This window comes from Octodon degus, unplaced genomic scaffold, assembly GCF_000260255.1.
Source record: "Octodon degus isolate 3935 unplaced genomic scaffold, OctDeg1.0 scaffold00287, whole genome shotgun sequence".
NCBI classification, from domain to species: Eukaryota; Metazoa; Chordata; class Mammalia; order Rodentia; family Octodontidae; genus Octodon; species Octodon degus.
Genome location: NW_004524863.1, coordinates 325,172 through 338,122, shown reverse-complemented (window position 1 = coordinate 338,122; position 12,951 = coordinate 325,172). Strand labels below are relative to the sequence as shown.

Genomic DNA, 12,951 nt, shown 5'->3' with positions numbered 1-12,951 from the left:
TTTTTTTTTTTTTGCGGTATCAGGGATTGAACTCAGGACCTTGCACTTGCCAGGCAAGCGCTTATTCTACTGAGCCATCTCCCTGGCCCCCTATTAAATGATTTTTATGGAAGATGTAAAAACAGGATGCCAGAGAGCGCAGTAACAAGAAAATGACTTAGTGTTATCTTCTTACAGTTTCACAATGTCACTCTCTTCATTATACACTTTGACAAACCTGTTGTCTTTTTTTTTGGTATCAGAAATTGAACTCAGGACCTTGTGCTTGCTTGCCAGAGAGGCACCTGTGTTGCTGAGCTATACCCGCTGGACTTATCTATTTTTGTTTTGTTTTTTTTTTAAACAGGATATGGCTCTAATTCAGGATGGCCTTGAACTCACTAGGTAGCCCAGGCTGGCCACTAACTCACAATGATTCTCCTGCCTCAGACTCCCAGGAGCTGGGATACTTGTTTTTGTCAAAGTAATCCTTTAACTTAACAGAGTAAGATATGCTGTCTTTCTGCAATGATTCTTATAAAATTTATTCTCTTTTAGGAACAATACATAAACACAATTCCCATTAAACATGGGCACATTTTAATATTTAGGAAAAAAAAAAGAAGTGCCCCATCAACCTTTGAGCTATATAAAACAACTTATAAATGTGTTGTTTCTATAAAAGTAAAGAGAAAACAGAATTTATAGACTTACATCATCTGCTCCATCTACTTCTGGTAAATCTACATCCTCATCACCACCCATGTTGTTCATCATCTATTTGAAGTGTAAAAATTAGTTTTTAAAATGATGTTAAATTAAGCCTTTTTTATTAGGTTGCAAAGTCCTGAACATTCAAGTCTGCTGTAGATTTCAACAAACAAAAATTACCAAATAAACTTATATACCTCTCTTTTTGGAAGAGGTATATTATAGGTAATTATTAAAAATCCTGGGCACACATGGAAAATTAAACAAAAAGTGAAGTTAGTATATTCACCCAGCAAGATATCTATGATAAATTAAACATAAAAATTCTGAACAGTGGTTACCTTTAGTGAAAAAACAGGACCTGTGTGTAGTTGTAAGGTTTTGTGTCTTTTCATGTATATTATAGTATTTTCACTATAATTTTAAATGTGCAAGTCAATAAATGATTTAAAGCAAATACTTCTGAGATGGCTAATTTGTAAAAATGGCTTGAGTATCACATCAAAAGCCAAATAATAGTTAAAACACAAAAAGTTATTCAAAAGTATACATTGAGGACAGTAGCCTGAATACCTACAATAAATTAGGACTAATACAGCAAACTTACACAAAATACTAATTTATTATCTTTGGCTGCTTTTTATTTTCTTTATTTTTTTGCAGAACCGGGGATTGAACTCAGGTCCTTGTGCTGGCCAGGTCAAGTGCTTATTCCACTGAACTATCTCCCCAGCCCAAGACACCATTAGCTGCTTTTTAAAAAGGATGTGTTATTATTAAAGAGACACAGGTAACCAGAGAGTAAACAAAACAGGAAAGGATTTATCTCAAGTTAAAAAGTTTTTCCATAGTATTTAAATTAAAAAAAAATAAAACCATTTAGTCACAGCTTTATTATTATTTTTAATGTGTTTAGTACAGGGTCTCTCTGAACAGATCAGACTCATAGTGATCCTTCCTGTTTTTCAGCCTCCCAAGTGCTGGGATTATAAACGCGCACCACCAGCACCACCACACCCAGTCTCATTCACCCATCTCAGCGAGCCCCAGGGGTGAGGCCAGCACGGCAGGCTGGGGATCAAATCCCCCCTCCACATTCCTGTGTCTGCCTAAGCAAGTGCCTTAGTCCACTGAGCCATCTGGCTGGCCCTCAACTTTATAAATAAAAAAAAGAAAAAGAGCAAGTCAGGAATGGTATAACACTGACTGTAATGACACCACTCTGGCAATATGAGGCAGGAGGAGCCCAAGTTTAAGCCCCGCCCACGGATTTTGTGACTTAGTTAAGACCCTGTCTGAAAATTTAAAAAGAGCAGGGGATGTAGCTCAGTGTGAAGGCTCTAGACCCAGTGCTCAGTAATGGGGCAAGATAAATGACAACATTGGATTCTGCAATAACATCAACATCTGTGGAAACACCTAAGAGAAATAAGCCCATTGTCACAAAACTGTACTGTTTTTTGTTAGAGACAGGGTCTCACTATGCAGTTCTGGCTTGCTTTTGTGCTCACTTTTGTGGCCCCTAGGCTGGTCTCAAACTCCCTGAGATCCTCCTGGTTCAAACTCCAAAGTGCTGGGGGATTACTGGTTTGCACCACCACACCCGGTTCCAGGGGCCACACTGTGGATGCCTGGGGATCTGGGGCCGAGACCGCATAGCATGTAGGGCCAGGGTTCAAACTTGGGTCCTTGTGTTTGCCAGGTAGGTGCTTATGCCTCTGAGCTCTCTCTCTCGCCCTTATTTACTGTTTTGAGGCATCTAAAATATCCAAATGCATAGAAACAAAGTACAACAGTAATTGAGGAGGGCTTTCCCCAGAAGTTTCAGGTTGGTGGGTATGAAGTTTTCTAGTTTTATTAAGTTCGAGACCTGCTGTACTTCTAGTAAATAATAACAGTGCTATATGCACTTAAGCTCAAACAGATCTCAAACAAGTGTTATTTATATCAATTAACAGCAATTTAAAAGGGCTGGGGAAGTTATTCATTGGTAGAGGGCTTTCTTCAGCATGAGGTCCCACTGGGTTCGATCTCCAGCACCATTAAGCAAAACACAAAATTCCCAATCAAATATACATGCTTATAGTTCCAACTACAAGACTAAGGCAGGAGAATCACCAATTTGAACTCAATTATGGTCATTTAAGGACTCAATGAGATATTAGGCCAAAATAAAATAGGGTAGAGAGATGTAGCTCAACACAAAGGCCCTGAGTTTAATCTCAAGTACTACACCACAGAAAACATACACACACACCCCCAGTCAAACCTTGTAGTATAATCATAATCATCACAATCCAGTTTTATTATTTTATTTTTTAATGTATTAGGTACAGAGTCTCATTACTAGGCAGGTTGGACTGGTAGTGATTCTCCTATTTTCAGCTTCTGCAGCACTGGGACTACACTACAGGTAGATGCCACCTTGCCTGGTGGCTGGCTCAATATGCCTGGGGGCGGGGCCTTCATGGCACACGGTGCCAGGGATCAAATCCCAGTACCCCGTCTGCTGAGGTACCTCACTGGCCCTATAATCCAGTTTTAAATAACATAAGCAATTGATAAATAGTATGTCCACTGGGCTAGGGATACAGCTCAGCACCACAGTAGCATCTGCTTGGCAAGTGGAGATCATGAGTTTGATTCTCAGTACTCCCGCCAAAAGGGATCCCTATCTTTTTTTAAATTTTATTTATTTATTTAAGTGTGGGGAGGGGCCAGCTCAGCCCACCAGGGGGCGGGGCTGGCTGGCATGTGGTGCTGGGGGATTGAACTGCGGTCCCTGTGCTTTGCCAAGCCTGTTCTAAGTAGGTGCTTTAGATCACTGAGCCATCTCACCAGCCCCGGGATCCCTATCTTTTAAGACACTGCTGAATATTTTTTTCTGTTTTATTAAGCGATTAAACCCAAGAGCTGGGGAGATGGCTCAGTGGAATAAGTGCTTCCCCGACAAGCACAAGGGCCCGAGTTCAATCCCCAGTTCCGTCCCCCCAAAAGATTAAACCCAAAAGTTCCTGCATACTAGACAAATGCTGTAATACAGAAATGCATTTCCAATCCTTTTATTTTGAAAGAGTCTTAAGTGTGCCTTGGTTGACTTCAAATCCTCCCTCAACATCCAAAGTAGCTGGGATTACACATGGCATTGGCTGCTTTTAGGTTTCCTTGAAAGTGAAAAATGCCCAAAATATGTGTAGCATGATGCTGGTGCTGAGCATACAATAGCAACAGACAGAAATAAAGGAATCAAGAAACTACAGCCAGACAGCTCAGTGGACTAAAGCACCTGCTCAGGCAGAGTGCAGTGGCCAGGTTCATTCGAGTACTGTGCTGGCCCCGCCCCCAGGGCCAGCTGAGACTGTGATTAAGAGTGGGTGTGGTGGTACTCGCCTTTAATCCCAGCACTTAGGAGGCTAAAAACAGGAGAATCACTAGAGTCTGAGCTATGTAGTGAGACCCTGTAGACACTGTCCAAAATTCATTAAAAAAATAAAAAATAAAAATCCAAGGCCAGGGATTTAGCTCCGTGCCTGCGTAGCAAGTCCTGAGTTAGAGTCTCAGTATGAAACAAAACAAACAAAAAAACACTAAGGTAGGACAATAAAAATGAATAACTGCATAGTACTAACTTTCACAATCCAGTTAAACCAATCACTACATAAAAACAGCACATGTGAGGAGAGTCAAACTGAATATTCTTCCCTCTTACTGAAATGAAGGTGTGTGAGCCAAGTCAAATGTTAAAACACATCCAGTAGGAAATCAGGTTTTTAAATGGATTTTATAGGTATATATGTAATTTAAACTTAATATTCTTTTTTTGTTTTCTTGAGTCAGGGTCTTACTTTGTAGTGCAAGCTGGACTCAAACTCACAATGCAGCCCAGGCAGGCCTTAAATGGGCTGTGATTCTCCTGTCCCATTATAGGCACATGGTACCACCCCCACCATAATACTTGGCTATTCTACTGAGACGGAGTCTTGCTAGTATGTATCAGGCTGGCCTTGAACTCCTGGTGATCTACTTAAGCCTCCAGAGTTGGGATTAGGGAAGTGCATCATAGTATCTGGGTAATATCCTCTTAATCAGCTTTACTCAAGCATGTATATATAAAGACAATTCTGTCTACAGGGAGAGATCAAATTTTTTTCCTTTTGTTTTGGCCAATATTTATTCGTGTGACAGCTTAGAAAATAGGCTTAACCAGGTATGGTGGAACATGCCTTTAATCTTAGCACTCAAGTGGATAATGCAGAAGAATCTCAAGTTTGAGTCGAATCTCAAATAGTGAAGGACAGTCTAAACTACACAGGAGACCACCTCAGAAAAATCAAGTAGAAACACACACACACTGGCTTAGGCGACTTTGTGTAACTAAAAACCTACGCACATCTCAGAATGAATTTACTACGATTCTTAAAAAGTTTTATCTCTACTAATGATACAGCTACAAAATGCAAGCCAACCATTGGATTTATTCTCCAAAGAAGAAAAATGTTTCAATCCTAGAACTAGCTAAGCTAGTCTGATTAATTATACAGACTGTTTTTTTTTGCCTTTCAATATCATTTATTATTTATTTATTTATTTTTTTTAAGTTTATTTATTTAGTGTGTGTGTGTGTGTGTGTGTGTGTCCAGCTCAGCCCACCAGGGGGCGGGGCTGGCTGGCATGTGGTGCTGGGGGATTGAACCGCGGTCCCTGTGCTTTGCTAAGCTTGTTCTAAGTAGGTGCTTTAGACCACTGAGCCATCTCTCCAGCCCTATTATTTTTTGAACACTAATTTAAAAGATCATTTAAGAAGTTAAACTTTATGATAAAATTACTAAGGCTGAGGCAGGAGGATCACTGTGAGTTCAAGGGCAGCCTGGGCTATAAATTAAGTTCAAGACCAGCCTTAACTACATAATGAGACCCTGTCTCAAAAAACAAAAAAAATCACTACTAAGATCTCATTTGGTGTTATCAGTATAGTCCTAAAAATAAAATGATTATCTTGAATTCCATTAAGTTCTTAAAACCAATTGAAATCTACAGAAGCATACACTGAGGTAGGGGATTAAAGAATACATTTAAAATAAAACTTACCTCAGAGAAACGATCAAAATTAGACATGTCTTCATCAGAATCATCCTCCCAGTCTTTCCAATTATTGAAGTCCACACTAAGCCAATTAAGCTACAGATCAATATAAACATCACCCTTTGATTAACTTGTACTTGAAGATATTTTTGAACTACAGGCTCATACCCATTAATGGGACATGTAATTAGCACACACAAAAACGTAAATACACACACCAAAACCAAAACACCCACATGAAAATAGAAACCAGCAAGTACTTTAATGGTAAACATGTAGTTTCTCAAATTTCAGAATTATTAAAATTAACTTCTGAAACATTTATTGGTAGGAACTATTCTTGGATACTTGAACATTATGCTTTTTTTTTTTTTTCACTGATTCCAAACTATATTCTTATGTTACAGGTAAGCAAAATTAAAGTATTATTTTATGCAGTCCATCTCTCCCTGTTTTTCTATGGTGCTGGTGACCGAGCCCAAGAACTTGTGCAAGCAAAGGGATACTCTCTACCAGTGAGGGTCATTCCCAGCCCCAAAGCATTATCTCTTGAATGCAAAGAGTCTATGTCAATTAGTGACTGAAATTCTGACCATGATGTTATTTCTGTTAAAAGGAAGAAAAATAAAGAGAACATGATGAGCTCTTAAGCCATGAAATAAAAATAGTGTACTTCTTATCCAAGCAAATGTATTTTTTATATCTTAATATAGAAATACTAAACATTAAAAAAAGATAAAAACATACCTTTGCCCGTTCTTTTGTTAACCTAGGCCATGACTGGCCAGATTCTCCTTTTCGTAAACAACATAAAATTGATCTGTCTGTTCTTTTATGTTTGGAATCCTGAAAACAAAAACACCACAACACACATTATCACTACAGTATAGAACATAATTTGTCCTTCCTACTTCTCCTTTTATTCATTTTTCTTTAGACAGGCAGTCTTGCTTATTGTTTAAATTGGCCTGAACCTTGTAATCTTTATACTCAGCCTCCAAGAAGGTGGCGTTAGGTGGTATGTGCTGCTCTACTTGGCTTTTGGCTCTCTTTTTCTGAATTTTTGCTCTGTATTTTCCCTAGACTAAAAGAACTAGACCCTTGACTCTTAAAATTTTCAAACTTTTCAACTGCCAAAAAATTTCTTAGGACTGTCATTTAACTTGACATCCTTTACTGGACTGCATGAGGTAAACAGAATACCTTCAAAAATTTAAATGCAAATTTAAAAACACAAAATGCCTTAAAAGATTCTTAGATAAGTCTTAAGTTTGCTGCTGTGAGTCCAAACTGTAATAACAAGAACAGAGAATATGAAGAGAAAAGAGAAAGATGTTACAAAGCATAAGTAAATCTAGCTAGGTTCTGAATTGCTAAAGCAAAAATTACTGCTAAAAATTACTTCAAGTATGTCCATTTCTCACATTTAAATCAGGATTAAAACATTAAGACTACTTACACTTGGATCAATACAATGAAAAAGATCAATTTCGTTTAAATGTTTAAAATTATCACTTCCTCCAAGACAACTGTAGAAAAGAAAAAGTAGTAAGTTTCTTCAAAGACTAGTAGTAACTGCAGAAAAAAAACCCCAAACCCCCTAAGATTATTTAGTTCTCTGAAATAAGATTTTAAACTCAATTACATAAAACAGTAAATTTACCTGAAAGTGAGTTTGGATTTTTCAAAATTTACATTAACATCTTTACTGTCTTCAACACAAAATTCAATGAAGACATAGTCCCTTCGATCATACCACTTTGCAGAAGCAGGCTGCCTACAAAGAGAAAAGTAAGACAAAGTCAAATTCAAGTTCACCAACTGAATATTTACATAATTTCCAAAGTGCAGGGTGTAAGTAATGTATTGTGCTATTCCACTACATAGTACTGGTTATTTTTAGGCTCTTCACTACTATTTAAACAGAAACTTGGGCTGGGGAGATGGCTCAGTAGAATAAGTGCGTGCCTGGCAAGCACAAGGGCCTGAGTTCAATCCCCAGTTCCGAGAAAAAAAAAAAAAAGAGATCTTTTCTGGGGCTGGAGAGATGGCTCAGTGGTCTAAAGCACCTACTTGAAACAAGCTTGGCAAAGCACAGGGACCGCGGTTCGATCCCCAGCACCACATGCCAGCCAGACCCGCCCCCTGGTGGGCTGAGCTGGCCACACACACACACAATAAATAAATGTAATAAATAAAAATAAATAAATATTTAAAAATAAATAAATAAATAAAATAAAATAAACAGAAACTTAACTTTTACACAGTAACTATTACATTTAAAGTATTAAAGCCGGGGCTGGTGAGATGGCTCAGTGGTCTAGGGCACCTACTTAGAACAAGCTAAGCCAAGCAAAGCACAGGGACTGGTTCAATCCACCAGCACCACATGCCAGCCAGCCCCGCCCCCTGGTGGGCTGAGCTGGCCACACACACAAAATAAACAAACAAATAAAATTAAAAAAAAAAAATAAAGTATTAAAGCCTCTTTTGGAAAGAGCAGCAATATTAGAAATAAATGCAAGTTTTTGCAATGAGCTTTAATATTCCCTATCCCTTTCACTATTGCTGCTTATAGTAGGGATTGAACCCAGGGATTCCCACAAGTAAGTAATCCACCACTGAAGAATTTTCCACCTCATCCCACTTGCACTTGCTCTTCTGAGACAGGATCTCAAGTAAATTGCTGATTTGCCCAGGTTGGGGTCAAACTTGCAAATCCTCATGCCTCAGCTTGTCCACTGTGCTGGAATTTATAGGCATATGCCACCACCACTGGCTAAGGATTTTTTTTTTGGGAAGAGTATTAAAGATTGAACCAGGACCTTTGCATTGAGTTACATCCTCAGGCCTTTTTTTTGGGGGGGGGGGGTACTGGGGGTTGAACTTAGGACCTTGCACTTGCCATTGCCAGGCAGCCAACTTACGCCACTGAGCTACATCTCCAGCCCAAGAATTAATTTTTTTACAATTTCATCTTTTATTCTTCTGTACCTGTATCTAAAATACACTAGAAGAGGGGCTGGTAAGATGGCTCAGTGGTCTAGGGCACCTACTTAGAACAAGCTAAGCCAAGCAAAGCACATGGACTGAGGTTCAATCCCCCAGCACCACATGCCAGCCAGCCCCACCCCCAGGCAGATTGAGTTGGCCACACACACACACAATAAATTTTATTTATTTAAAAATTATTTATTTGTGTGTGTGTATGTGTGTGTGGCCAGCTCAGTCCACCAGGGGGCGGGGCTGGCTGGCATGTGGTGCTGGGGATTGAACCGAGGTGGCTGTGCTTTTGCTTAGCTTAGCTTGTTCTAAGTAGGTGCTTTAGACCACTGAGCCATCTCACGTGCCCGAATCCTATAATATTTGCTTTTTCCTTAGTATTGTTACTATTTGTTTCTTCATATTGTTGGAGGCTTGAACTCAAACCATCTATTGAAATTGTTTTCAAAAAAAAAAAAAAGAAATTGTTTTCAACCAGTGTGGCTGCTGGATGTAGTAGTATATATACACCTGTAAGCCCAGCACTTGGGGAGGCTGAGACAAAAGAATCCAAGCCAGCCTGGGCTACATAGTAAGTTCAAGGGCAGCCAGAACTACACGGTGACACCGTCTCAAAGAAACCAAAACCAAACAACAGAGTATGGTGTGCATGCCTACAATCTTGGCACTCAGGAGTAGGAGGCCAGTGAGCTGAAGGCTAAGCATGAATTAAGAGCAAGACCCTTAATTGTCTCAAATTAATTAAGAACCTTAATTGTCTCAAAAACAATTATGCTTTAGGCTTGTGAACATAGCTCAGTGGTACAGTATTTCCCTAGTATACTCTAAGCCCTGTATACTCTAAGCCTTTGATTCCCAGATTGCATAGAAAAATAATTTTAAATGGCTAATACCCACTAAAAAGCAAATAAATTCAAGCACAGTTCATTGGCAATAAAGACTGTATATCGAGGGCTTGATTCCCTATCCCACATGCCGTACTAGCCCTGCCCCTGGGGCATGCTGAGCCCAACAAGTCTGGGCATGTGGGCATGCCTATACTCCCAGCTCTGGGGAGGCTGAAAATAGGAGGACCACTACTAATCCAGGCTGGGTAGTGGGAGATCCTGTACCACATACATACATTAAAAAAGAAAAAGCCTGAAAAACTCAGGGAGATCCTCAATCAAAGTAATTTTTTTAAAAAGGGGAGAGAATTTAATTTAGTAGCAAACCACTTACTGGCATTATGGTACATGCCTGTAATCTCAGTATTTAGGAGGCTGAGACAGAAGGATCACTGTAAGTCAAGGCAGCCTGGGCTACTTAAGTAAGATGAAGGCCAGCCTGCACTACATAGAAAGAACCTGTCTCAAAAAGAAATACAGCCTGGCAAGCACAAGGGCCTGAGTTCAATCCCTGGCACCGCCCGCCCCCCACAAAAAAAAATACAGGGCTGGGGAGATAGTTCAGCATCATAAGTGCCTGCCTGTCAAATGCAAGGTCTGGGGTTCAATCCCCAGTACTACAAAAAAGAAAGAAAAAGAAAGTCAGTGGTAGAGGTTCAATCCCTGGCGTGCTGTCCTGGCCCTGTCTGCAAGGTGTGCTTGCTGAGATGGCAACTGAGACTGGGTGTGGTGGCACATGCCTGATGATCTCAGCACTTGGGAGACTGAAAACAGGATAATCACTACAAGTTTGATCTACATAGTGAGACCCTGTCCTAAATACAGGAAAAATATGAAAAGAAAAAAGAAATACAGATCCTGCGGTTCACAAGCATGATGATTGGGTGTTCATGCTGTATGAATGAAATGTGCCTTTCTCAAATCTTGTTATGACGTAGGCACATTACCTGTCTGATGTGGAAAACAAACCATACAACACCTCACTATATACGGCAGATAACTTTCTTTGTAATACTATATCTAGACAAGCTACATTTTTAATTTTTATTTTATTTTCAGACAAGTTACCTTAGAGACAGCTACTGGGGAGGCTGAGACAGGAAAACTGTCACAGCCCAAGAGGTTTTTGGAACTGGGGATTGAACTCAGGCCTTTCTACTGAGCTATCTCCCCAGCCCAGACCAAGAGTTTACATCTCCAGCCTAGTTAGCAGATTTGGTGGTGGATGGGGGACACGTCTACTTTGCCCTGGCTGGCCTCCATTTTTTCTTTTTTTTGGTACTGGGAACTAAACTCAGGACCTTGTGCTGGCCAGGCAGGCATTTATGCCCCTGGGCTATCTCTCTGGCCCACTAGCTTCCAATATGAGATCTTCCTACCTTGGTGATTATTTTTGTGTGCTGTCATACCTTCGTCATCTATAATCTTTTTCATTTTCATGTATAGGCTATATACTACTTCCTACTTCATTTTCTTTCCGAAACAGTGTCCTCAAGTGTATGATAGCGAGGTGTTGTTAATTCAGTTTCCCCCATTTTCTCAGTAGTAGAGCACAGGCTTAGCATGTACAAGGCCATGGTTTAATCCATGATAACAAAATCCACAATACGTTATGAGTACAGATAAAACTTTGACTGAATTTTAGTATGTGGCATTGGGGATTTAACTCATGGTCCACCAGATTTTCTTCTTCTGAGGCATTCTACATTAAGGACTGAATTTACGACCTTCACACTGAGCTAAATATTCTTGGTAAGTCACTAAGTCACTCAAGCTAAACTCTAACTTTTAACTTCCTGTCTCAGTTGCCCAGAGTAGGATTATAGTCATATGCCAAGAAAATAGTTGGCATCATTTTCCTTATTTATTTTTGCAGAACCAGGGACTGAACTCAGGCCCTTGCACTTGCCAGGCAAGTGCTTATTCTGCTGAGTTATTTCTCCAGCCCCTACTTTCCTTTTTTAAAAAGTCTAAGTTAGTATTACATAACATTATACTCAATAAAGGAAAATGTTCAAATAAGGGGATTAGCTCAGAACTGAGAACCTGGGTTCAATCCCTACTACCTCCCACCCAAAGAAAGTTGGAAGAAGTTCTTTATAAGGTTCTGTTTTGCCCCCCTTTTTTTTTTTTAATTTTATTTATTTATGTATGTGTGTGCGTGGTCAGCTCAGCCCACCAGGGGGCGGGGCTGGCTGGCATGTGGTGCTGGGCGCGGTCCCTGTACTCTGCCAAGCTTGCTCTAAGTAGGTGCTTTAGACCACTGAGCCATCTCACCAGCCCCATTTTTTTTTTTTTTTTTTTTTTTGGCGGAACCGGGGATTGAACTCAGGCCCTTGCGCTTGCCAGGGAAGCGCTTATTCCACTGAGCCATCTCCCCAGGCCCCTGCTTTGCCCTTAACTCTAGGATGTGCACAGCACTAGGAGTATTATTTAACAATCTGTATGCCCACAAAGTAAGACTAATTATTTTGCATCTTGGAATAAGTGTTCACTTTTCTATGCCAATTCCCAGGGTTTTATATCTCATTTGCTGAAATATGTTACCAAGTGGCCATCAAGCTCATCTGTCTTCTGTAACCCACAGAAATAACAGCAAACACCTAGAACAGCACAGTGATGCATGCCTATAATCCAAGCACTTGGGAGGTTGAGGCAGGAGGATCATTGTGTGTTGAGACAACACACACCAGCCTGAACTGTGAGACTTTCAACACACACACACACACACACACACACACACACACACACACACAGTATGTGCTGCACCTGTAAGATAGCATATGGAAATTATTCTCTTGATTTTATGTCTAAAAAATATACTTTATGAAAATCAACATGGGGTAGAAGTGTGTAGCTCAGTGGCAGGATGTTTGCCTGGCACATTCAAAGTCTTGAATTTGACTTCCTATATAGCCAAAAAAACAGCTTCTAAAATTTAAAATGGCAGTTTTCTCCTTGGCTTTTGTGGCAACAAGAATCAAATTCTCAAGCATGCCAGGCAAGTGTTATGCCACTGAAGTAATGTATCTTGAACTGTCATGTAGTTATTTCTGTATAGGATACTTTGTTTCATCTTTTCTGTTCAATAAGATATAAGAAAAAGTGCAATTCACTATGGCTTGGACCACAAAACCTGGCTATGATCGTCCAATTATCATTTACTCTAAAAGTTCAAAAATCACAGCTCTGGCAAATGGTATTTGCTACCCATAGGTATCTAGGTTGTAGGTGTTCTTTACTCTAATGTCATAAACTAAAAAATAAAATCCACTATGGTGAAATGGGG

General features: G+C 39.8%; 1 protein-coding gene and 1 non-coding gene across 2 annotated transcripts in view; one reads left to right on the top strand and one right to left on the bottom strand.

Moving 5' to 3' along the window:
• The window catches only part of Ptges3 (prostaglandin E synthase 3), a 27,068-nt gene that overhangs the window by 1,023 nt on the left and 13,094 nt on the right, over nt 1–12,951 (bottom strand). Inside the window, exons 2-6 of the mRNA XM_004647053.2 lie at nt 7,436–7,549; nt 7,232–7,301; nt 6,520–6,618; nt 5,779–5,868; nt 694–756 (exon numbers count right to left, since the gene is read on the bottom strand). Of these exons, the coding sequence (XP_004647110.1) occupies nt 694–756; nt 5,779–5,868; nt 6,520–6,618; nt 7,232–7,301; nt 7,436–7,549 (436 nt within the window). The remainder of the gene's footprint in view (nt 1–693; nt 757–5,778; nt 5,869–6,519; nt 6,619–7,231; nt 7,302–7,435; nt 7,550–12,951) is intronic.
• LOC111814294 lies at nt 10,518–10,619 on the top strand. The gene has a single exon (XR_002819318.1). It is a non-coding gene; the product is annotated as a small nucleolar RNA U13 (small nucleolar RNA).